General features: G+C 34.6%; 2 protein-coding genes and 1 pseudogene across 2 annotated transcripts; all 3 read left to right on the top strand.

Moving 5' to 3' along the window:
- Nucleotides 1-313: 313 nt before the first annotated feature.
- LOC149178485 (cytochrome P450 86B1-like) lies at nucleotides 314-13,210 on the top strand. Its single transcript, XM_089422114.1, has 4 exons — nucleotides 314-482; nucleotides 668-1,797; nucleotides 2,203-2,274; nucleotides 13,049-13,210. The coding sequence occupies exons 1-4, from the start codon at nucleotides 314-316 to the stop codon at nucleotides 13,208-13,210; spliced, it is 1,533 nt and encodes a 510-aa protein (XP_089278240.1).
- A 28-nt stretch (nucleotides 13,211-13,238) lies between these two features.
- On the top strand, nucleotides 13,239-13,743 carry LOC149178484 (geranyl diphosphate phosphohydrolase pseudogene; annotated as a pseudogene).
- Nucleotides 13,744-21,860: 8,117 nt separating this feature from the next.
- LOC149178483 (uncharacterized) lies at nucleotides 21,861-23,173 on the top strand. The gene is made up of 3 exons (XM_089423657.1): nucleotides 21,861-22,467; nucleotides 22,561-22,653; nucleotides 22,826-23,173. Exons 1-3 carry the CDS (start codon nucleotides 22,339-22,341, stop codon nucleotides 23,021-23,023), a joined length of 420 nt encoding a protein of 139 aa, XP_089279783.1. The 5' UTR covers nucleotides 21,861-22,338; the 3' UTR covers nucleotides 23,024-23,173.
- Nucleotides 23,174-27,365: the final 4,192 nt, after the last annotated feature.

Here is a 27,365-nt window from a genome sequence, read left to right as displayed (position 1 = left end):
CTTCTCATTACATTTCATATGCAATCAACAACATCTCAGAAATTCACATTGCTGTGTAATTTTTTGTTTCTCTTCTTGCTTGGACGTCGCTGTGTTCTTCCCTTTTTTTTTACATTACATTACAAAAAAATGCAACAACTACATAAAAATTACATATATGTTTTTACTTCTTCCGTAAAAAAAAAACTACACCCATACTCCCGTGGAAAATATAAAACATTAAAATTAAAAAACTTACCTACATTTACGATCATAGTAAATTGCATTAAATTACTTTCCTGACAAGCCGGCGGTCAAATGAAACTTTTACTCCATGCAAGGTTCATGGATCAATGGCGGAGACCTGTACAACAACTTGATTTCAATTGGACGATGGACAACGTTGAATTCAATTGGATGGATATCGCTTGCCCAAACAAAACGAACATTACGTCCCGATAAAAAGCTGTTTTACAAAACGTACTGGGGACACGCGTCAAATGGTGATTGTATCGGGGGCGTTTGAGAGAATACCACCAACTTGTGAAAAGTGGTGCGATAAAGACAAGCAGTTTTCTGGAATAGTTTTACGGTCACCGTTTAATGGTCGCTACAGTTGGAATTACAATTTCAACAGATTAGATTTCACAAATCCTGATCGGATGCGGTGGAACTTTTATTGCCGAAGGCCTTCCGCAAACCACTGTCCTTACCAGCAATCCAGCAAATGTGGAGTACATTCTCACAACTAAGTTTTCAAGTTTTCCAAAGGGTCCCGCTTTCAGGCGCGTGTTTACAGATGTTTTCGGCGACGAAATGTTTAACGTCGATGGAGAAGTATGGATTCATCAAAGAAAGGCGTCTGTGGGAGAATTTAACTCTGTATCTAGTCCCACTTATGGGTTAAAGTCCGTACAAGACTCCTTGCGCCAAAATCTCATCCCTATTCTGGACAACACCATATATTCCAAAGGAAGCGCGATCGATCTTCAAGGCATGCTATTTCGTTTCACGTTTGACAACATCTGCAAAATTGCGTTTGGAGTGGATGTGGGGTGTTTATCTGCATCTCTGCCAGCCATTCCCTTTGTCAAAACATTCGACGAAGCTATTGAAGCATCCTGTAGTCGATTTAGAACGCCTATATATTTGAAAAAGATCCTGACGTGTTTGGGTTTGGGGATCGATGCGAAACTTAAGTCTGCTCTAAAGACCATCGACCAGTTTGTGATGGAGATTGTTTCATCCAGAAGGGAGGAATTGGGTATGGGAAAAAGAGGGATGTCTTATAGCCGTGTAGATATATTATCTATTTTTATGAAATACTTTGATCAAAATGGAATCCCGTATTCCGACACGTTCGTAAGAGACATTTGTCTGAGCTTCATTCTTGCCGACAGCGACACAACATCCATGGCACTTTCCTGGTTCTTTTGGCTGCTTCTTCAACATCTGCATGTGGAAGAAAATATTTTGAAGGAGATCCAAAGCATTTTAAAGAAGAGATCAGTTAATGTCAAAGTCGGTGATCCACTTTGTTTCAGCAGGAAGGAGCTGAAGGAAATGCATTACCTGCATGCATGTCTATCCGAGCCAATGAGACTCTACCCTCCTGTGCCATTGGATGGAAGGGAGGCGATAGAGGACGAGGTATTGCTTGATGGGATTGCTATGAAGAAGGGGACTGCTATTTTTTACGTTAATGATGCCATGGGACGAATGGAAAGCATCTGCGGCAGAGACTGCATGGAATTCAAGCCAAAGAGATGGCTTAATGATGAGGGTGTTTTTATGAACCAATCTGTTTACAAATATCTGGTTTTCCATGGAGGCCCTCGCAGGATTCTAGATTCTTCTAGATCAGATATTTCTAGATCTCCACACCGCTATTAGTTTCTATATCTTAACACCACCATTAGTTTCTAGATCATTCCAGATGAATCACATACATGATTCTAGATCCTTATTCTGCCTCTATAAATTTCTAATTTCTCTGGCCAAGGAAAGCAAGCCAAGTCCCAAGCCTATTATGTAATGCAAAGTGATTTCTGTTCTCCAGTGATTGTTTTATCTATTACGTTGTTTCTAATTGAGTAATCTTGTTGTTTCTCCATTTGTCTGTCTCTGAATTATTCTCTGCTTTTGCTGTCTAAGTCTCTGAGTATAAATCTGTTGTGTGTTATGTATGCTCTGATCTAACAAATAGATTTTGCATATTTGCAGATGAAGCATGTAGCAGCGTCCATTTTATATCGTTACAGACTGGTTAATGAAAGTGCACAACTGAAATACAAGGTACGTGGATTGACTCTCTTTATGAAAAATGGGCTGAGGGTTATCCTCCAACCAAGAGGAACTAAGAAATAAGGTCTATATGATACATTACAGCATTTATTTGTGACAACGTTTGCTAGTATATTTGTACGACAAATGTGAGTTCCCAACGTAATTTATAAATATCTACTGTGAGCCGAATAGCCCATAGCCCATTTTTTATTCCACTATGTACTCCCCACGTTTTGTCGATGTAAGGTTTACCATGTTCCTTATTTATTCGTTGAACCTTTCAATGAATCCAAAGTCCTTTGATTGGTGCAAAGATAAAGATGCAGTAAATTCATAATACTACTATGGTTGGAGCTGTAAGGCACTTGTGCAGAGACTTGGTGGAGTTCAACCCATCATATGACTTAATGATGAGGGTAGGAGTTGTTTTTAGTGTGGAAATTTGGGGGAAAAATTTGAGGTGAAATTTTGATTTGTGTTATTTAAACTGGTTTTTTTTTATTGTATATGTGTATTTAGCACCCTCAAAAAATTTTAGGGCACTTAGATTGTGCAGGGTTACCTATCAAACTTGTGATTTCAATAAATTCTTGTTGGATTTTAGAGAAATTAGATTGGAAAAACCCACCGGAAAAACTTCCAACAAGTTGCACTAAAGACAACTCTTTTTTGACAACCAATTTGTTTACAAATATCTTGTTTTCCACGTAGGGGGTACAACTTTGGTCGATTGGGTTTATATAATTTATTAATGTTGTACAACCTTGTTCCACTAGGTTTATATGATCTATTACAACATTCATAGTTTTTAGATTTAGATTTAAGTAGATTGTAGATTTCAAAAATATTCTAGAATTATAAAGACATAAATAAGATTAATTGTTTAACTTTGTAAAATTACAAAATATTCTCAAAATTACAATTGACTTAAAAATACTCTCTCCATATATATTAAACACAATATATATTGTTAAATAATGAATCCATACAGGTGATGATGGTTTTAGATAGAGGAGGAATGACCTATTACAGAGTTTTGTGAACCCAACGTTTCGGACTGCCAAGTGAGTCCATCATCAGGGGATGTGACAATAGATATTCTTCAACCTTAATGATGAATCCATGAGCTATGTTTAGGGTATAAATATAGGTTATTAAGGAATGATGTGAGAAATTAAGTCGGCCATTTATTTATTAATTATTGTTATTTATTTATTTATTTATTTATTTATTTATTTATTTTATTTATTATTTTTTTCTTCTTCCATTATATTATTATATTAATATTACTACTATTATTATTAATTATTTATTTATTTATTAAGGAATTTAGACTTCTGTGATCCATAACGTTTGTTTAGAAAAATCTTTGGCGAAATCACATAATTGATCATTTGTCGACGCGTTTCGAACCAACTAGTGTGGTTCATCGTCAGGACAAGTTGAAGATACAGATCCAGTATAGCGAGTTAAATAGTCCAAGCAGAGACTCCAACGGCTAAAAAGACTAACGGCTATTTTTCAACTTAATGGCCCAGTCAAACCCCTTTAACTAAATTAATATTAATATTCTTTATAATTATTATTATACTACTAGAGCTAAGTAAACTGGGTAAAAATTAACTAGATCAGAGATTATTAATCTATTTATATATTTAATATATAATTATATATAATATTTTTCAATACCTAATACAATACCATATTTAATATTTAGTTTTTAAATTATTAGAAAACTATAATTTTTACTAAAAATTGAATTAGATCAATGGTTAGTTATCAAACTAAATCATTTATTTATTTAAAATATTATATATATATATATATATATATATATATATATATATATATATATAAATTAATATATTACCATACCTAACATTCTAATAATATTATATTTAATGTTTAAATATATATATATATATGTGTTTTTTTTTTTTTTTTTTTTTAATTATATATATATATATAAATATATCAATTTAAAATTCTTTAATAACTAATCATCCTAATAAAATTTTTATTTAAAGTATAGATATTAAAATATTATATCAATTTCTATTTATATAATTAAAAAACTTTTTTTAAAATTTTTATCCTACACTATCTCTTAAGGTTAGTTCAATTAACTAGAACTAACAAAAAATCAAAATTAATCAAATGAATAAATGAAAAGTAATATTGATTAGTTAAGAAAAATGCATATTTTAATTATACATGTATTTATAGCATAAGGATGTTAAAAATATAAGGTTAATAAAAAGTAAATAATTACCGTACAATCTAAGGATAGTTCAATCATATATTATGTTAAATATTCCCAGGTTGCCAAATTTAATAATCTTCGAATATAAAGGGAAAAAGAGGGGACTAAATCAAGATCATAAGGGCGATAATTAAAAGGAGAACAAATCAAATCAAGAGAAAAGCAAGCAAATAAACCACAAACACAGAGGAAACAAATCTTAAGGAAAGGAAACAAGAAACACAGAGACCATACCAAGCAAGGACCGTGGAGGCTAGGAAGATAGGGCTGGGACCCAGCAGCTGCTGATCTTCCAGCCATCATCCCTATTAAGATTATTCGGCCTTTTTTCGATTTCCAGGGCCTCCTTAAACTTGCGATGGTGAAACTGAGCAACTCTAGCAATGACTTGAGCCTCTTCGATACATACATGATGCATCGTCTTCTCGGCATGCTCTGCCAAGGCTGAGGATTTGGTCCTACCTTGCCTCAGGTCGGCTGAATGCTCGCTAATCCTTTGATTGATAGAGCGTCCTGTCTCACCAATATATGGAATCCCACAAGAACAAGGGATGACATAGACGCCCTTCATGTCTTTAGGGTCAATAGGATCTTTTACAGACCTGAGGGAGCTACGGATAGTATTAAGAGGTCTAAAGGTTGCGGGCACATCAAATTTTTCAGAATCCTCGCAATCCTATCCGTGGTCCCTTGGATATAAGGAAGGTTAACTCCCATGACACGATCATTAGGATCCCTACGGATTGACGGCTCCTTTTTAGCCTTGAGGAAGGCCTTTTGACCCAGGTGCCTATCATAACCATTTTCCAAAAAGACATCAAGGAGATGAGCCTTCTCCTTTTCCAAGCTCTCTTCATCAGAGATTCTAACAGCACGGGTGGCAAGAGTGCTTAGAACACCTAACTTTTGAGCTGGGAAATGATGGGAAGAAGCATGCAAGTATTGCTCAGTATGCGTCTTCTTCCTAAACACTTGATGAGAAAAGGAACCATCCGCTTTCTTAGAGATGAGAACATCCAAGAACGGAAGACAACCATTGTCTTCTTTTTCCATCGTGAATTTTATGGCGGCGGACTGGTTATTAAGATGATTGAAGAAATGATCAAGCTCATCAGGACCATGAGACCAGACAACACCAGTGTCATCAACGAACCTTTTCCAAAGCTTCGGAAGGAGACGAGACGAGGCCAAAGCCTTAGACTCAAAATCCTCCATAAAGAGATTGGCGACTACCGGGGACAAGGGGGAGCCCATGGCAACCCCACAAGTCTGCTCATAGAATTCTCCTTCAAAGCTGAAAAAGGTGGAGGTAAGGCAAAGCTCAACCAATTTCGCCATATCATGGTCGGTGAGCTTATAAATCACCTTCATGGCCTCATTGATAGGAATACAGGTGTAAAGAGAGACCACGTCGAAACTTACCAGAATGTCCTCGGGCTCAAGCTTAATCCTTTTAAGATCATCAATAAAGGAAGCTGAGTCTTTGACGAAGGACTCAGTCTGACCAACCAAGGGCCTTAATTTATTATTATTGTGTTTAATTGGCTATTAAGTTAGGTAAGTGGATTAATTAATTCATTTAATAAATAGGTTAAAGGGATAAATAGATTAATTAATTATTTTTATATTTTATAGGTTTAATTATTATGTTTACTAATTTATTTATATAAAATTAATTATTTAATGATTTACTTAATTTGTTAATGTGTTTTAAATTAATTAATTAATTATTTAATTGTTTTCTTTATTTATTTATTTATTTATTATTGTTATTAATTAATTAATTAATTAATTATTTTATTATATATATATATATATATATATATATATATAAATTTTATTTTATATTTTTTATTAAAATAGTTGATTAAATAATATTTATTATTATTTTTTTATTATTACGTTTACTGATTTATTAATTTGATTAATTAAATAATTAATTGATGAGATATAAATTAATTACTTAATTTTATTATTTATTGATTTAATTATTATATTAATTACTTAATTTTATTATTTATTGCTTTAATTATTATATTTATTACTTTTATATAAAAATTATCAATTACTTAACTACTGTATTTGATTTAATTAATAAAAATTAACTTAATATTAATATTTACTAATATTTATTTATTTTCTTACCAATTAAAGTATTTATATTTGGTTAGTTGGTTTTATTTAATTTATTTATTCAATTAATTAATTTAATTAAATAATTAATCTTATAGGATTGGTGAGATATTTTTATAGTATTGTCTATAATTCCTAGGGTTAATTTTTAATTGTTTAAATTAATAATTATATGTATTTTATTGGTTGTGTTTTAATGTTATCAAGTTTTATGAGAAGAAATCTATTACTGATTTATGTTTAAATTAGTCCAATGATTTAATGTTTAAGGAGGATGATTAAGGTAAAATTTTATACTGATTTTTAAGAGAGGAGGATATATATTTGTAAAATTACAAAATATTCCCAAAATTACAATTGACTTAAAAATACCCTCACCATATATATTAAATTCACTGATTAATATTATTGTTACCCTGTCACTACAACAAAACCAGCGATTAGCGTCCCTTTTTACTTCTTTTTTTGCATCTAGAGCCCATTTTTGGTGCTATTTGCATCCATTTATCAAATATGGTGCAAAACTTGACACAAAATTTGCATCAAGTTTTGCACCAAATCTTACACCAAGTTTAGCACCAGGTATTGCAATAGGTTTTGCACCACGTTTTGCACCAAATTTTATGCCAAGTTTTGTGTCATCCTTTACACCAAGTTTTGTTCCAGGTTTTGCATCAAGTTTGGCACCTAATTTTGTTTGACATACTTTTGCATCCTCATTTGCATCCACTTTTTGCACCTATACTTGCATCAACTTTTGCATCGACTTTTGCATCCTTTTTTGCATCCTTTTTTAAATCATTTTTTGCATCCATTTTTTCATCCATTTGTGCATCCCTTTTGCGCCAAGTTTTACATCGAGTTTTGTGTCTAGTTTTGCATATAATTTTGCATCTACTTTTGTTGCATCCACTTTTCCATCTTATTTGGCATCCATATTTACATCCTCTTTTGCATCTATTATTGTACCCACTATTGCATCTAATATTTTTGTGCCACAATTAGCGCCTAGTTTGGCACCTCCTTTTGCACCCACTTTTGATTATAATTTTGCATCCATGTTTGCATCCTCATTTGCGTCTAGGTTTTCATCAACTACTACATCTATTTTTGCATCCCTTTTTGTATCCAATTTTGGACCAGGATTTGCATCAGGTTTTGTGTCTCGTTTTGCATCTACTTTTGCATCGACTTCTATTGCATCTACTTTTGCATCGACTTCTATTGCATCCACTTTTGCACACAATTTTGCATCCACTGTTGCACCCATTTTAAATTTCACTTTTTGCATCCCTTTTTACATCTTCATTTGCATCATACTTTGATTCTTTTTTTGCATCTATCATTACATCCACTTTTGTTATGCCACAATTTGCACCATGTTTTGCACTCACTTTTGTATCCACGTTTGCTTCCAATTTTGCATCCATGTTCACATCCTCTTTTGCATCAAATATTGCATCTATTTTTGCATCCACTTTTGTGTCAGGTTTATGCATTGGGTTTTGCATCTCGTTTTGTATCTACTTTTGCATCTACTTACATTGTATCCATTTTTTGCATCCAATTTTGTTTTGCCTGTTGCATCAATGTTTGCTTCCACTTTTACATCCATTTTTGCATCTTATTTTGCATATTTTTTGTCTATTGTTACATCCACTTTTGTTGCACCATATCTTGCGCCTACCATTGCAACCACATTTGCTTCCACGTTTGCATCCCCTATTGCATCCACTTTTGTTTCATCCATTTTTGCATCTGCTTTTGTGTCCGTTGTTGCATCCACATTTGTTTCACCACAATTTGTGCCAAGTTTTACACCTACCATTGGACCCATGTTTGCTTCCACTTTTGCCTTCATGTTTGCATCCAAGTTTGCATTGACAACTGCATCTACTTTTGCATCCACTTTTGTGTCAAGTTTTTCATGTTGTTGTGCATCTACTTATGTTGTATCCACTTTTCATCCAATTTTACTTCTATTGTTGCCCCCATTTCTATGTTCGCTTTTGCATCCCTTTTCCAACACTCATCATATTTTCTGCATTGATGATATTCCTTATGGCATTGACAATTATGAACAATTGATGACAATGTCAATAATATTGACAATGATGAAAATGAAGATGATGGCGATGACATGAATTGTGATTATGATGATAAAGACGATAGTGGTTACAATGACAATGATGATGATGGCAATGATTATGATGATGACGATGCTAATGACGTTGGCGAATCTTCCCAATTTTAGATGTTGTCATTGTCATAATCATAAGCATTATCTTTCGTGTCATCATCATCATTTTCATCTAGGTCATCATCAAAAACTATAATGGCATGAATGATGATGATGATTACAACAATGTCGATAGAAATTACATTAATGATGATGATGGGGATGATAAAAATGACAATGACGATGATAATGGTGGTGATGATGATCATCATCGATCATCTCTCAAAAATAGAGTTGTTATTTCTCTTACGTATATCAATGTGTCCTAAACAACCCTTTTCTAGCACTGATCACATTTTTTGGGTTGATGATATTTCTTATAACATCTACAATTATGAACAATTGCAAACAATGTCCATAATGATGATGATGATGGCATGAATGGTGATTATGATGATAATGTAATGATGACAATAACAATGACAAGGATGTGATGATGATGACAATGATTATGATAATGAGAATGACCTTACAATCTTATGGATTCGTGAACAATTACCAGTTTCAATACCATCTTCTGGATACGTATTACTATCATACTTTTTAGATTTTTTGTCTCTCTTGAGGTATCTTACTATAATGGTGTTGTCAACACTAGAAAGATATCTTGTTGTAATGGTGGTTCTAATGTTAGCACTAGGACAGTTTTTGTTAAATTTTGGTTAAAAAAAACCGATTTATGCAATTATTTTGACAATCTATGTAAAAAAGTAAATAACATCCAATTATTTTGACTGTAGTCCCATTGATTATCATGAATTCACCAGTGTGAAGACCATCTTCTACATACATATTATTATTAAACTTTTTGCATTATATCCCTCTTATATCTTGTTGTAATGGCAGTATTAGCACTAGAAAAATATCTTGTTGTAATGGTGATGTTAGTATTAGCACCAAAAAAATCACTAAATTTTGGTAAGAAAAAGTTTATCATTTATTTATTTTTAATTTGGGAAATTTTTGTTTTTACATTTTTTGTTTTTAATTCTATTTTTATGCAGTAATATTTTTTTTGGTTGAATTTTGGTAGTAACTAGTTTTTGGTCTAATCATATGTATTAACCATGTTCTTTATGCTACAAGTCTAATTGTTGGGACAAAATTGCTCTTTCAAATAAGTTGAAAAAAGCATATAAATGGAAGAATAGCGATGACAACTATTTTCATTGTCCAACTGTTCAGTATATCATGTATGAAAATATTCAACATTTTTATAAACAATGGATTAGAGGTGAGTCTGTAATTGTACATAATGTTTGGATGATACATAAAAACAAAGTTTGTTTCATTGATGTGGTTAGGATCTACTTTGGATACGAAACCCTAGGTTTGGAAGTATGCAAATAATGAATTTGGTTTACCTTTGATAACAAATGAAATTTTATTTCTTTTTCCTCGTAAAACCAAGGAAGATATGGCAATAATTCTCGTTAGAAAACTACTTCTTGTTGAAGGTTTATAATTGGTTGCAAAAGTTCAACAACTGGGTATAGAAGTTTTTAGTTGCTATTAGGGAAACAATGTGATTATAGGTTTTAGCAGACATAGATCATTCTTGGTATTTGATTCACTTTGAGAATATAAGTACACCAAAGTGGATTAGGTTATGAGTGGATTGGCAAAGCAACCCTTATTTGTTCCTTTTAGTTTTTGAGATATCTCAAGTTCAACTAGTGCTAGTAAATGGTTTCAAAGATGTTTGCTAGGGTTTTTCAACAAGGTCACTAGGTCCCAATGTAACATAGATACTTCATATTTGTTGAAAAGTAAAACCCCCACATAGCACTGAATAGATCATTAATGACTACCTAGAGAACTTAGACTAAATTAATCGTGGAAGTAAAAATTACAACCAAATTAATCATGAAAGTAAGAACTACAATTGAAAAAAACACACTTGGTAATATACTAGAATTCATCCTCGCCAAATCCAAAGTTGATGAATAATATGTTAAATATTTAATGAAACTCATGAAAAATAATAAGCATGTTATCGATATAAGAGTGCATGAACTTGCTTAATGTATATTTGTTAATTGGAGATGATGAATATCTAAATAAAGTTGATGAATAATATGTTAAATATTTGATGAAACTCATGAAAGATAATAAGCATGTTTATCCATATAGGAGTGCACAAACTTTCTTAATGTGTAGTTTACGAGAAATTTTTCCAGCGTAAATCACAAGATATATCATTTGTTTAGGCGTTTCGAACCAACCAGTGTGGTTCATCGTCGGGACAAGTTGAAGAATCAGATCCAACTTTGCATGTTAAATAGTTTGAGCAGAGGGGATATTTGCACCTTAGCCTTAACAACCCTTGCCCAAGATGAATCTATTTAATGGACTAGCTTGGATATGTTGGGTCTTGGATTTCCAGAGTACCCAATCAATGCTTAACTCCCTAGTCCTAGCCAAAATTCACTCCTATTGAAGAGACAACTTGAAAAATCTTGCTAATAAGATTAACAAGTTCGTTCCTTTTGATTGATTTACAACAAACCTTAATGCCTCTCTTTTCTTATCCTCCTCTTCCATTCTCCAACAAAAACTTATTAATCTTATATCATAAACACTTTATATAGGTAAGCATTGTAATCATTTTCCTCAACTCACACGTTACCTTTACACCTCAACCCATATAAGTGGACCTAAGTCCATGGCACAACCCATCACACTCTAAGATGGTTCTAATTGTCTCCTCAAAACTAGGACATAACACACCTTAAATGCCAAATGGTTAAGTCATCCCAAATTTGTGGGATTTTTTCCTTCATGGAACACATTCTAGCTAGTGCTGATCAAACACAATTCACTAACACCACTAACACACACTAAAAGTCCTAGATACCCTTACGCTGTGGCACGCACCCAAGCACTCCGACTGCACCTCCATAAAATGCACCTTCAACTTTGGATGTCCCAAAATAGTAATATCCTAACCCAATATGGCCTACTTGTTAGATTTGTGTAGTTCCCTCCTTATCAGATCCTTGCACCTCCTTGCACTCCATGGTAAATCTACTCTAATGGTCACCTTCCAAGTTCCAACACTTCCTTTCACATCATGACATAACCACCGATATACATTACAACAACCTTCAACTTCTTTAGTGGGTTGCACATCTATTTCACATTTCTTCTCCATCTTACAAAGTGGTAGTGCCAAGGAGAGAGTATCAAGTTGAATCAAGGATTGCTCACTTAGTACCACTACTAAGTTGCCTTCGTGCAACTTGTCAAATCCCTTAATTTTGTTTCACAACTTCTCATAGGGCTTAACTTGCTTGTATACACTTCTAAGTGAGACTACAATCCCCCAACCTCTCCTCTGCAACCCTTGTTAGAGTCTTCTTAGACGTGCAATCATGCCTCAAGCTGAATATAACACTAGCATCCCAAATGTGCATGCTCATTCCATCTTTTAATGCTTCGCTGAAACCACATTATGACACTGCTTAAAATGAAATGTTTACATCTTAAGACAATGTACCTACTTTGCTTATGACAATCTAAACTATGCAAGTGGCTAAGAGAGGACTATATTTTCCCAGGATGAAAATATAGGGTATTACAACCCCATTCACACAATAATTTTAATATATTTCACCCGAAAAAAGATACATACCCTACTCCTTTCAAATTTATCATATAATTTTAAGAAATTAACACTTGTTATTAACTATTAAATAGACTTACTATATATTCTCCTTTGTTTGCACCCACCTTATATGTAAAAACATATAAATATTTTCAATACAACCAAATTAAAATCATATTTTTCCATTTAAAAATTATTAAATTGAAATTAAAAAAAATTACACCTAATAAACTTAAACAACAACCATAAAATTATAATATTATTATTATAAATATTTTCTAACCTAACCAATAACCAAAAACATCATATAGTTACTTCTTTAGTGATGTGAAAATAAAAAAAAATGTATTTATTGTTTTAATAACACCTAATAAACTTAAACAACAACCATAAAATTATATTATTACGCCGTAAGGCGTTCCCCTCTGAAATCAACCTCCCAAAATGTCTTCGTGTCGTAATCGTAGCCCTTAGATCTAGTGTTAGACGATTGGAGAAAAATGAACCGTTGATTAAGAGGTTAAAGTTTTTTAGGGTTTAGAGGGTGTTGAGGGGGCGGCCTCGGACCTGCAGAGGCGAACCTGCAGAGGCCGACCTGCATGCGGATGTTGAGGGGGCGGCGGACCTGCAGAGGCGGACCTGCATGAGGGCCGCGCGTTGCGTCTGGTGTTTCAGCTGCCTCCAGGAAGTAATGGCCGCGTAGTCGATGTTTCAGCTGCCTAGAGGAAGTAATGGAGTCTTTTATAAAGCTTTTTCATGTGGCTGGTAATCCTGACAGAGATTCTGGTCACCGGTTTGGGGTTCGCACCTGCTACAGAGGAGAAGGCGCTCCTCCAAAGCCACGCTACGATAGCAGCCGGGTAATTGGTTTCTGGATTCGAATCGTAAAACTGTAAATGCTTTCATTTCCTCTGTACTGTAATTAGTCGTAGGAAGTATGTATATACCACATTTGGCATGTTGCAGAACTCAATCTTGGGTTTAATCATTAAAATATAATACAAACTACATAATATACAGTTTGCAACAGTCACCAATGCTATAAAAGATGAAATCAGACCTTCTCATTATGTTGTTATTTACATGCGCGCAGAGCTGAGTGATCCAGACCAACACCCACAGAATCTAGAGCCTGAGAAATGTGATGGATGGGAATGGGTGGAATGGTCAAACTTGCCCAAACCCCTGTTTAGGCATCTTGAGGCTTTAGTTCAATCTGGATTCACTCCCTTCTAAGCCTTTAGTGGCCGAACCTATGAAATTGCCAAATTATTTATCAACTTCACTGGGGATGTTCTTCTTTCACAGTTGCAAACAATTACAGTGTGTATGTATAACTGTGTATCATGTTTATGGAAACTCTTGTTGCGCTGATAAAACTATCAAATGATGGACACGTAGAACACCTTATATCATTGAAATTCTTTACACAATCATCTGTAGTGTTGGTTACAGTACAGTCTACACATTCAACACTTAGAGGTATTACTTTGAATTCGCTTCTTATTCTTTTTTATTTTTCCAAAAGTGCTTCTAAGTTCTCTTAACTCCATAGGCTTTACAATTGGCCTGAATAAGTCAGCCTCCAGAAGCAGCCTGTTTTCACTTGCAACTTGCAAGACAACCCTTGAAGGGCAAATCATTAATCACGAGCACTTTCCCTTGGCTAGGCTGCTATAGTGGGCTTATTGTTTTTTTTAAATAACTTGAAATCTCCAACAACTTATGTGTGCCTCTCAAAGAATTGAATCTTGGTGGCTGGCCAACACACCAACGATCTCACTGCTGAACCATGATCCCTTTGGTATCATCCTTTATTTTACTTTCTCCTTGGGAAGAAACTGTGTAAAGTGCATGTCAAACTCCCTTCCGGACACAAAGTTATCCAATATTGGTTTGCTAAACTGTGTAAAGTGCATGTCAAACTCCCTTCCGGACACAAGTTATCCAATATTGGTTTGCTATAGGGAGTAACCTTCAATGAATCTATTTTAGCAGAGGGCTTCTTTTATGTCATATGGTTTTATACATATTTGTGTGCAGGCCAACTAATACATGAAATAATCCTGCAACTAGGTTATGCAGAATTAGGGTACATGTTCAATGATTCCTCGGATTTATTATCAATGATTAATCACCATCATTTAATTACACATCAGAACCCAGAATTAGGGTACATGTTCAATGACTCCTCGGATTCATTATCAATGATTAATGACCATCATTTAATTACACATCAGAACCCGGAATTAGGGTACATGTTCAATTACTCCTCGGATTTATTATCAATGATTAATGACCATCATTTAATTACACATCAGAACCCCAATAGATAAATAGAGAATACATTGATGTGTGCCTCTCAAAGAATTGAATATTGGTGGCTGGCCAACACACCAACGATCTCACTGCTGAACCATGATCCCATTGGTATCATCCTTTATTTTACTTTCTCCTTGGGAAGAAACTGTGTAAAGTGCATGTCAAACTCCCTTCCGGACACAAAGTTATCCAATATTGGTTTGCTAAACTGTGTAAAGTGCATGTCAAACTCCCATCCGGACACAAGCTATCCAATATAGGTTTGCTATAGGGAGTAACCTTCACTGAATCTATTTTAGCAGAGGGCTTCTTTTATGTCATATGGTTTTATACATATTTGTGTGCAGGCCAACTAATAGTGATCCAGACCAACACCCACAGAATATAGAGCCTGAGAAATGTGATGGATGGGAATGGGTGGAATGGTCAAACTTGCCCAAAACCCTGTTTAGGCATCTTGAGGCTTTAGTTGAATCTGGATTCACTCCCTTCTAAGGCTTTAGTGGCCAAACCTATGAAATTGCCAAATTAATTATCAACTTCACTGGGGATGTTCTTCTTTCACAGTTGCAAACAATTACAGTGTGTATGTATAACTGTGTATCCTGTTTATGGAAACTCTTGTTGCGCTGATAAAACTATCAAATGATGGACACGTAGAACACCTTATATCATTGAAATTCTTTACACAATCATCTGTAGTGTTGGTTACAGTACAGTCTACACATTCAACACTTAGAGGTATTACTTTGAATTCGCTTCTTATTCCTTTTTATTTTTCCAAAAGTGCTTCTAAGTTCTCTTAACTCCATAGGCTTTACAATTGGCCTGAATAAGTCAGCCTCCAGAAGCAGCCTGTTTTCACTTGCAACTTGCAAGACAACCCTTGAAGGGCGAATCATTAATCACGAGCACTTTCCCTTGGCTAGGCTGCTATAGTGGGCTTATTGTTTTTTTTAAATAACCTGAAATCTCCAACAACTTATGTGTGCCTCTCAAAGAATTGAATCTTGGTGGCTGGCCAACACACCAACGATCTCACTGCTGAACCATGATCCCATTGGTATCATCCTTTATTTTACTTTCTCCTTGGGAAGAAACTGTGTAAAGTGCATGTCAAACTCCCTTCCGGACACAAAGTTATCCAATATTGGTTTGCTAAACTGTGTAAAGTGCATGTCAAACTCCCTTCCGGACACAAGTTATCCAATATTGGTTTGCTATAGGGAGTAACCTTCACTGAATCTATTTTAGCAGAGGGCTTCTTTTATGTCATATGGTTTTATACATATTTGTGTGCAGGCCAACTAATACATGAAATAATCCTGCAACTAGGTTATGCAGAATTAGGGTACATGTTCAATGATTCCTCGGATTTATTATCAATGATTAATCACCATCATTTAATTACACCTCAGAACCCAGAATTAGGGTACATGTTCAATGACTCCTCGGATTCATTATCAATGATTAATGACCATCATTTAATTACACATCAGAACCCGGAATTAGGGTACATGTTCAATGACTCCTCGGATTTATTATCAATGATTAATGACCATCATTTAATTACACATCAGAACCCCAATAGATAAATAGAGAATATATTGATGTGTGCCTCTCAAAGAATTGAATCTTGGTGGCTGGCCAACACACCAACGATCTCACTGCTGAACCATGATCCCATTGGTATCATCCTTTATTTTACTTTCTCCTTGGGAAGAAACTGTGTAAAGTGCATGTCAAACTCCCTTCCGGACACAAAGTTATCTAATATTGGTTTGCTAAACTGTGTAAAGTGCATGTCAAACTCCCTTCCGGACACAAGTTATCCAATATTGGTTTGCTATAGGGAGTAACCTTCACTGAATCTATTTTAGCAGAGGGCTTCTTTTATGTCATATGGTTTTATACATATTTGTGTGCAGGCCAACTAATACATGAATTCATTTGTCCATGGGTTTTGATAAATACTATCATGTTTCAAAATTCATTTGTCCATGGGTTTTGATAAATACTAGCATGTTTACAGCATCACACTCTCCTTTCATTTGTGAAAGCGTTTTGATACATACTATCATGTTAACAGCATCACACTTTCCTTGCAAGCTTATCCCAAATGAATCTTTCCTTATCCAAATTAAATCGATTCAAAATCAGGCCATTGGTATCTTTATAGGCTGGTGCACCTTGCAAGTTTTGCATCAAAATAGCTCTAATTTTGTATAACTGTGTTGCTTTCTGTCACAACATATATAACCCAGGGTTAGGGTCTGCCCATAGACAATGCCTAATGAGTACGGCATCCATTTATAATTTTGTTCATGGCAGTCGAAGTGACTTGGGTCCTTGGGCACTCTTCAAATTGCCTCCGCTCAATGGATCCAACAGTGCTGTTCACAAGAGGAGGGGGCCAAACAGATCAAGCCTGTTGAGAGCTTCAAACATAGCTCCTTACAAGGATATCTTTAATGGAGCCTTCCATGTCCAAATCAAACCTGATTCAAAATCATTGCATTGGTGTCTTTAGAGGCTTTTGTGCCCTGCAGCTATTGTGGCAAAATAGCTTTAATTCTACCAATGTGCTGCTTTTGGTCATGCTTTAAGTTGCAAACTTAACATAGATTCAGGGACTTATCCATATACAAATTACAAAGCCTAGTGAATGTTGCATCCACAATGTCAATAGTGGTCTTTTTTGTTTGTTCTTTCTCTCTTGCAAATTTATTGTTTTCCCTTGTACTCATTAATGGGTAGAATGCAAAATCCTTGTTTATTCGCACATATGTGCAGGAGAGACTTGGGAGGAGTGTGCTGCATGTGAGGTCATGGAGGAAACAGGGCCAAAATCCCTATTAAAATGACACATGCACTGAATTTGTCTGTAAAAACATTTGCTAAGATTATGCCAGATAAATCTTTAATATGATTTTTCCTGTTCATAGTTTTTATTTTTTCACCAAAGAACTCCAGGTAAACGCTCCACTATTGGCAATTTTAATAAGGGGTCATTTTGGCTATATAATCTTCATGATTTCTCTTGCGGTATTTCAATATGATTGGTAATTTAAAAAAAAATTGAGGCTTGCTGTTCAGACCATTTAGGACTAACTCTTTGCCATGCTCAAGTAAGACCTGGCAAGGTCTTTTTGGGACATGACTTAGCAGGCTGCAAGTCCTTGGTGATAATTGCTGGAAAAACTATAGGTCAGACCTGACAGAAGAGTCTAAGGAAGTCTGTGCTTTTTGATGCAGCGCCTCAAGTATTTTTCTTAAGGAACTTAAAAATGTCTGGTTGTAAATTTCTTCCCCTATCAGAAACAATGCCTGGGAGGTCTTTTCAGATCTCAAAACAATAACATACTTTTTATAAGCATGAAGGATACTAATGAAAATAGTTGGCAATTAAATAAAGCCTATTTTCTGGAGTCTCATGATCCATTATTCCAAATATTTAAGCTATAGGTTATAGTTCAAGTGTTGAAATATGGTTGAGTTGATATTTCTGATTTCAAGAATGTGTTGGGTTCCTTGCATAAATACACTATTGCTATTGAGCTGTCATTACTATGTCTGATAGAGCTTATATATATTGTCAAGTTAGTATTTTAGTGAAGCCATGGTTGTATCATTGATGTGCTACTAAGACCTGGTAAGGTCTTTTTGGGACATGACTTAGCAGGCTGGCCTTTTAGGACCAGAGCTCTACTAAGGGCTAAGCTTATATGATTGAAGCTCTATTTATATAAAACCTTTAAGGACCTGAAGTTCTACTTACATAGGACCTTTCAGGGCATTTCGTTTGGCAAAGGGAAGTTTATTTTTGGAAAGCTCAGGAAAGACCCTTTAACACCAACCTGGTATAGTCCTTCTAAGACCAGAGCTCTGCTTAGAAAGACCTTTCGGGATCTTTCTTTTTGCAAACGGAGTTTGAAGGAGACGAGGCACAGTGCAAGTCCTTGGTGATAATTGCTGGAAAAACTATAGGTCAGACCTGACACAAGAGTCTAAGGAAGTCTGTGCTTTGTGATGCAGCTCCTCAAGTATTTTTCTTAAGGAACTTAAAAATGTGTGGTTGTAAATTTCTTCCCCTATCAGAAACAATACCTGGGAGGTGTTTTCAGATCTTAAAACAATAACATACTTTTTATAAGCATGAAGGATACTAATGAAAATAATTGGCAATGACTGTAACCTTTTCATTTATTACAGACAAGGATTATGTTATGAGCAGCCAGTCCTTGACAAGACCAGCAACATTCATAGTCAAGGCTGAAGTCTTTCCTATCAGAAGAAACACTGCAAGATTAAGAGCCAAGGCACAAGCAGAAATGTCATGTAATCCAAATCAAAGGAAGAGACCCTGATTATCAGAAATGGGTATTCTACTAAGGCCCAGGGGGTGCTGAGAAAAACAAGGCAACAAGGAGCAACAAAGATGTGATGGGATTCAAATTAATCCCTTTTGATGTTCGTGGAATTTGTATGAGAACCAATTGGGTAGTCTCACATGCAACTGCACTTAACTGGAGAATCACCTCCCGTGCATTCATCTTGGCCTCCCCATAAGCTAAAATAGTAACTCCAATGGATATGGCCAACATATTGGCCTCGGGCTCACCTTTATAAGCTTCTTTCTTCAGGGAAACCACAATCAAATACACAGCAATGGGAATTAGAGCTTTCAGCATTTGATATAATGATACTGAGAGGAAAACATAGGCAGAATTTGAAAACCAGAGACCCAAAGAATACACTTATCAATACTATGGGTTCAACGAGCTTGAAGACTCTTACAATAGCAACAGCCAGTGTTGAGTAGAAGCCCATGTGAATCATGGTGGGACTGGTCACACTAAATTTGACAAGCAATGGCAACTCCAATGGATATGGCTAACATATTGGCCATGGCCTCACCTTTATAAGATTCTTTCTTCAGGGGAACTGCAATCGAATGCATATCAAATGGGCACAAGAGCTTTCAACATTTGAAATATCGATACTTTGAGAGACATGCACCAAGGGCTGCATCATTTAGGATTTGTACTCAGTTTAGGTGTCATATTCAAGGGGAAGTTGTTATGCTTTCCACCACTTCATAGATTGTTAGAGTGATGAAACAAAAGAGGCTCCCTCTTGAGGCTAGATTATGTCATTCATATCAGCTGTGTTGTTGATGTCCTAGCTCAGCCAGGTCTTGCCAAAACTCTGTTGAGGTTCAAAATTTATTATAAACTGAAATGTCTTCACAAGAATTGACCTCATAAAATGCCATAATCACAAGATATGCCATACATGGCTGTGATTATGGCTCGCAAGACCCTTAGACTTTGAGCAATGAGGCTCGCAACATCACTTATGATTATGCACTCTACAATTCTGTGACCAGCTGAATGTCAAGCAATTGAACCGCGATTTAAATCCTATTTTGTCAGCAATAAGTACTATACTTTGTCTTTATTTAGTGTAGAGAACCAAGCACTTATTCTGCTCATCTATAGAAGGGACAATGGTTGTTTGCCTATGAGGTATAAGGAAATCCTATCAGATGTTTTGTATTTTCGTATGGAATTGAATCATACTCCTGCACACTGTAACATTCATATATATCAACCTGTAGAGGCTTTAATAACACCTGGTATTCTGGTTAGTGATTTTATTGGACCTCATGTGCATATCCTACATGCACAGGATGGACTATTCATATGTTACAGGGTATTATTCTTATTATTTAGGGTGCACATCTTCAGGTGCTCAAGAATGATTACTAGAACAGTCAGTTAATTCTGCAATTTAAAGGATGAAAAAGGAGGTTATAGGAGTCTAGTTTTGGTTCTCATCCACAATGTCACACTAGTCTGCCTGGGCATGGTTCTCATGGTTTAATAGTGACTTGAGGAGTCATAATACCACAGATCACTAAACACGAACAGCTAAGGTAGCCCAAGGACAATAGCCATCTTTACACATTAATTAACAGGTCTTACATTAATTATCCTAGGGGGTTTTAATACTTCCAAATGCTTAAAAAACAGTTAGCAGAGCATTCACATTACACATTCTAGCAATCTTTTCTATAAACCAACCAAATGCAGTCAGGAGAGCCCTCCTTTTAAACTATACAACCTTATTGTTAGTATGATCAACCTTATTTTAATATATAGTGTGACAAACCGTATGTGACAGGCAGGTGGAAAACTTTTCTCGCAATTGACTAAGCGACGTCCTGCGAGCCAGACTTGAGACGGAAACCCTCGTCAGAAGTATATGCTTGGCTCTTTTCCAAATAAATGAAGAGTCAATGAGGTTTTGTGTAATCACTTCTGGTATCGTATTGGGTTATTGTTAGAAGCGATAATTGGATTCGGATTCTCATCGAGTGAGTTGTTCTGCTTTCTCAATTTGAGAGGGTTTGTTTGGAGGGAAAAACGAAAGAGGACATACAAGAATAGTGAGGGGAAAGATGCAGAGGAAGAGGATTGAGAACATCGCCAGCAGGCAGGCTACATTTTCCAAACGTAGGTGGATTGTTGAAGAAAGCTTACGAGCTCTCGGTGCTCTGCACTGCAGAAGTTGAACTTGTGATTTTCTCCCCAGCAGGAAAGCTCTATGAACTGTTTTTTAGTGCAAATCCTACTATTTTGATTCTAATAATCATGGCTATGCAAACCTCATGAGATTCTTACTAATAACCCCGGTGGTGCAAGCCCAATAAGTTCGATGTTGAAAAACTTAGTGTAAAACCTCCAAATCGTTGGTTTTGTTGTAGTGCTTATTGGAGAGTATATAAAAAATTTCACACCTTTTTATGAGATATGGGAGGAAAACATGTTAAAGATTTTTAATAAATATAAAATTTCCAAAATGATGCTAGTTACGTGTGATTCTTTTTTCATTGTTTGTGATTATGAAAAATGAAACTCAATGTTTTTTCATTAGTGCACACATATTTCATTATATAATTGCATATAGAAAAATCATTCCAGAGCCGATAACAATAAAAGTGAAGAATTTATGGTCCAACCTTATATTTAAGGGAGATGTTTAAGGATGATGTTTGAATTTTGTTTTTCATTTTAAGACATTTGGAGCAAATATTAGGAAGGACTTTGAGAAAGGATTGTCCTTGATTTTCGAAAATGGAGTTGTTCCTTTCCAGCCATATGCCCCAAGTGACCATCAAAGGGAGAGCTCATATGTTTTTTGGATGTTTTCTTTATAACCATTTTTTTACACATATCCATAGAGTCCCCATGCCATTGATGTGAATTACTTGTTCGGTTTTTTTTAACCAAAATTTTTACCCAAACAAGAAAAATTAAAAAAATGCCTCAAGATCAAAGACTGAAACAAAGACCTATTGACATACCTTTTAAAGTATGGAAAGAACTTGTAAAATCATATGAGAAGTTGGATGCACAAAGAAAAGCCGGCAATGAGAGCATTCAGGTATTGAATTTTTCATTAAACATTATTTAGAATGTATTAATACTTATAAGTATCTTAGACATGTATTTGTGTGAAAATAAATTGAATTGGTTTATGTTTAAGGACAAGGCATCCAAGGCGAGGTTAACCAAGACAAAAGTCACTCATCGTAGTGGCCAGAAAGGTTTAAAAGCACTGATAACAACCTTTGTAAGTATATTAAACATGTGATATTTTTTTAATAAATTTTGTACTAGAAGAAAGTCATTGTTATCTAATTTCTCCCTATTTACTGATTGATAGGAACTAAAATATGGAAGACCTCCAAATCATTTGGAAAAGGAGGTGCTGCAGCAAAAGAGATGGGTTGAATTTGTTGTTTGGATGGACTCTATGGTATGTAATCTTAGTTGGATTTCCAATATACTTTTAAACCATATTTTCATTTTATTTTTTAGTACTATTAGATATTATATCTTACCTCATTTTATGGTTAACATTGTATAACAAAAACATGTGTTGTGTTATGTAATTAATACTAACATGTAATATTGATTTTTTTTGTCAGAATGCTATAGGTAATGATTGCCAAGACGATGATCCAAATTATGTTCAACATATATCAGGAGATGATGAGGATGAGGATGAGGATGATGGTGGTGAAGGAGGAGATGATGATGATAGTTGCGGTGTTGGTGATGATGTGGATCAGAGTAATGAGGATGGTCAAGATGATCATGAGGATGATCTTGGTGGTGGTAGCTAGGCATGCACATGCATTGTTTTTTATGAAGAAATTATTGTGTAGAATGACATTGTTATGTTTAGATGGGTGTTGTGAATTTACCCTATATCAATGAGGCATTTTGATTTTGTAATCATACGATGAGTTTGATTTATGTATGTTGTTAATTTATCGTAGAATAACGATATTCATGAAATATTTTGATTTGTTAATCATATTTGAATTTTACTTGTTTTGATTAAAAATAATACTGATTTTATTAGTATTATGTTGCTATTTTATACATGTTTTGAAAATTGTTAATGACACATTGTTAATTTTTTGGATGGATGTTGTCAATTTCTCTTAAATTTCTTTACAAATGATTTTGAATTGTGATATCTGCTTTAATGATATTTAGAAGCTATCATATATTTCACTATGAATCTATAAAGGGGGTCATATATGTAAAGAAAAATATACTCTATATAAGAAGTCAAATGCGGATGTAACCATGGATGCAAATTTGAAAGTAAAATTGGATGTTAAACTAGGAATTAATACAAAATGCAAACAATTGACATACAAAGTGTTTTAAATTAGAAGTGAAAAATTGTGCAATAGTTGACACAAAGAAGGGAACAAAACATGGCATACAAAAGGATATCAAATTGGGCAAAAACAAGGACACATAAATGGGCACCAAATTAGATGCAAAAAAAGACAACAACTAGATGTAAAATGAGATGCAAAGTTGAGCGTTAAAAAGAAGCAAAAAACGTTACAAATTAATATGCCAAATGATGATGCAAATAATGGTGTAAATTTGGGATGCAAACTTGGGTGCAAAAAAGGAAAAAAAAAAGATGTAAGAAAAGACATAAAACAAGATGCAAAATGGGGCTGAAAAAAGGTGAAACCAAGGATGCCATATTGGATGTAAAAAATGATTCCTAATCACATGCAAATTTAGGCTCGAACTCAGACACAAAATTATATGCAAATGTGGACACAAAATGAGGCAAAAAAAGATGCAAATTTGGATGGTGAAAACGATGTAAAACTAGACACCAAAAAAGATGCAAATTTGGATGAAAAAGTTGGTGTAAATAATGGTGCAACATTGGACACAAGTAGACATAAAAAAATGGTGCAAAAAGGGGCATAAAATAGCTTAAAATTGGATGCAAAACTTGGTGCAAAAACAAATACAAAAGTAGACGTAAAAAATGGCTCTAAATTGAATGTACCATTAGACACAAAATAAGATGCAAAGGTGGACACAACACATGACTCAACATAAGATGCAAATATAAATGCAAATTTGGATGCTCAAAATGATGTAACATTAGATGCAAGAGATGGTGTTAAAAATGATGCAAATTTGGATGAAACAAATGACGCAAAATATGGTGCAAAATGAGATGGGAAAAATGGAGACAAATCAAACATAAATGTGGATGTAAAAAATGGTCCAAAAAAAGATGCAAAAATGGGCACAAAAATGGATGCAAAATTTGGTGCTAAATCAAATTCAACACATGGTGCAAAGATAGGCACCAAAGCTGGTGCAAAAATAGAAGCAAAAACTAGTGTAAGACTAGATACAAAACCTGGCGTAAGACTAGATGCAAAAACTGACACAAAATGGATGCATAAAAAGACGTTAAATTGGATTCAAAATACAGTGTAAACTTGATGCAAATGATGGTGCAAAAATGGAAGCAAAGAATGACACAAAATAGGAAGCAAAAGAGAATGAAAAATAGATGCAAAAAATGACACAAAACTAGAAGCAAAACCTGTCATAAAATAAGATGCAAATCTTGGTTCAAAATTTGACGCAAAAAATGATGCATAGTTTGGTGTAAAAAATGATGCAAAATCTAGCGTGAAAAATGATGCAAAATCAGGTGCAAAAAAGGACGCTTTAAAAATTGTACAATAGAGCCAGATTTAGCGCCAGGTTGCTCATCACAATTACAAAAAAAATGCACTAAAATCTGGCGCTAAATCTGGCGCAAATCGCTGGTTTTGTTGTAGTGTGTATATTTGAATAACTTGATGATGGGATTTCATTTTATACTCCACCCATGTAATAGTGAATAATTATCTTATTACTAGAATGGCCATATTTTTTTTATGGTGAGATATAATAAACTTGTTATTCTTTTATAATGATATATAATAACTTAACTAGAGAAGTTTTCCCCTGCTTATAAGTAGTGGACTCAGACTGGTAGACATTATTTGCTTATGGTAAGATATAATAAACTTGTTATAAGAACTTAAACAGAGAAATTGTGAAACAATTCCCTGCCCATAAGTAGTGGACTCAGACGGGTTGACCTTCCCATAAAGCCTACTCTATCGAGTTAGACCAAAGCTTCATATGGGAGCACGCTCACCCCATGATTTAGATTGGCCTGAATTGGTTAAGGCATTAGTACTGATCGCGGTTTTTGATGAGTAATGGGGAATGTGCAGCATTATTATGTTAACACACTAGTTAAGCTATAAGCTTGTTGGAATTGCAAAGGACTCTCCTTTAAGCATGCAGAGGCAGCAACCTATCAGTTGATTAATAGGGTATCAAAGGTAAAAATTGTGTTGAATTATCTGAATTTATTGGTTTAAATTGCTGTGCATTTCTATTTTATCATTTTCTAATTTCTAAATTTATGTCTGGTATGGCAGATTGATATCATATCGGAGAATCACGGCGAAAATACAGTTGTGTCAAAAAGGCATGGCCACCAAATCAAGTACAATGCGGATGAAGTATATCAAGGGAGCTAAGAAAAGGATTTGAAATTCTCTGTCATGCTGTTATTCAGATTTCTGTAGGAAGTGGAGTTTCCGAAACCCTAGTTAAGGAAACCTGTTTCCTTGGAATCCATTCTACAGGTTTAGGTCTGTATTAGAAGGACGTGTTAAAATTGAAATGATTTTACTTTCATTTTGAAGGCGTTTATAAATAAGATTCAATCATTTGAAAATTTCATTTTATTGTGTAATTTTTGCAATTTTAAGAATTGATAACTACTCTTTTTGAGATTTTAGAAGTCTCTTATCTTATTTAAATGATCCAATCAAACAATGTTTTACTACTGCAACCTGATAATTTATGCTAAATAATTTAATTACTGTTTAGACGACCCTCCGATATAAAGATCACATTTGTTGCAGGCTCAAATTGTCTCACGTTGGTTAAACCGTGTAATTTTACCATTAAACCTGTCTATTCTTCAAAAATCTTTTTTTTTTTCACCTAGGTGGAAAAACCTATCAAAACCAACAGTGAGGACAGCCATCTCTGGCTGCTATCCGCGAATGTCGGTTTGACTCATCATAGTTAGATAGGGAAACCACGCCACCTGAAATAACCCGCTGGTGGTCCGTAAGGGAGCAGGCTCATCACTCCTGCCAGATGTCTCTTGGTCTTGGGCCGTTAACCTGTTTCCTTACGTCCGAGGAAGACGAGCTCTTAGCCAAGCAGAAGCAGTTTTACGGCATACTCCAGGCCGAGTATTCTTCAAAAATCTTAGTGTCCCCAAACTATTTTTTTCAGAGAGAAAATATTATATTAAGAAAATATAATGAGCGTATACAAAAAGCCAATACGTCGGCCTGTGGTTCTGAAAAGCAGAAAATATATAGCTGAAGCCTAGCACATGCTAGAAATCTGGGCATATGTCAAGAAAGAGCAGAACAATTTCTTATGTGAAGATCCAATATATCAAAAAAGAGAGGGAAAATACTGTAGAAAAAGATCAGCATAGGACAGAGAGAGAAAGCTGAAAAAGGATAAGAACAAAACAACAACAAAAAACCATCATTAACAAACCGGTTCGAGCATAGCTGATATGTGCACCACCTTAGAGCTAATAGGATCCCGAAACTATAGCAAAGTGGTGCGAAGAAAAGTAAAACATTAAATTTTAAAATTAACTGGTGCCCATGTTAGGAGGACGATCAAAGGACAAGTGTCTCAAGCATATATCCAACGATTTGAGAGACCCCTCATTTTCCATATATGGTGTAAATAGTTTAAAAAGAAAAATGTGTAAATAATATCTATCGTAAAGTCATTTATCTTGATTGTGGTTGAAAACTAGGAAGAGACATTGAGGTATGTTGGTAGAAATGTTAAAATGTTTTAACTCGGGGCACTTCTTTTCCTGAATGTTAATAGGATTTTTTAAAGGCTTTCTATAATTATAAGTTTTGGAGTTTTTAGTTTTTGTTAGAATCTTGCAAATATTTATGCGTTAAATTTTGACTTTTGTTTTTCAAAACTATGTTTTTTATTATATATATGAACTTAACACTTTAAAATATTTTTGGGATCTTTGGATAGTGGAGAGGTCATAATTCAAATTTG

The sequence above is a fragment of the Pinus tabuliformis genome, chromosome 4_1 (assembly GCF_031772625.1).
Source record: "Pinus tabuliformis cultivar Carrire ecotype Pingquan chromosome 4_1, CPIR1, whole genome shotgun sequence".
NCBI lineage: Eukaryota > Viridiplantae > Streptophyta > Pinopsida > Pinales > Pinaceae > Pinus > Pinus tabuliformis.
Note: the sequence above shows the minus strand (reverse complement) of the source record. Positions and strands in the feature narration are given on the sequence as shown.

Bases quoted from the DNA above. Each gene is read 5' to 3' on its own strand.
- LOC149178483 (XM_089423657.1), top strand. From the start codon at position 22,339: ATGTATTTGTGTGAAAATAAATTGAATTGGTTTATGTTTAAGGACAAG. The intron at 22,468-22,560 runs GTAAGTATATTA...ACTGATTGATAG, and splicing joins AAGCACTGATAACAACCTTT to GAACTAAAATATGGAAGACC. The intron at 22,654-22,825 runs GTATGTAATCTT...TTTTTTTGTCAG, and splicing joins TTGTTTGGATGGACTCTATG to AATGCTATAGGTAATGATTG.
- LOC149178485 (XM_089422114.1), top strand. From the start codon at position 314: ATGCAAGGTTCATGGATCAATGGCGGAGACCTGTACAACAACTTGATT. The intron at 483-667 runs GTGATTGTATCG...TTATTGCCGAAG, and splicing joins CTGGGGACACGCGTCAAATG to GCCTTCCGCAAACCACTGTC. The intron at 2,275-13,048 runs GTACGTGGATTG...TTTAGGGTTTAG, and splicing joins GTGCACAACTGAAATACAAG to AGGGTGTTGAGGGGGCGGCC.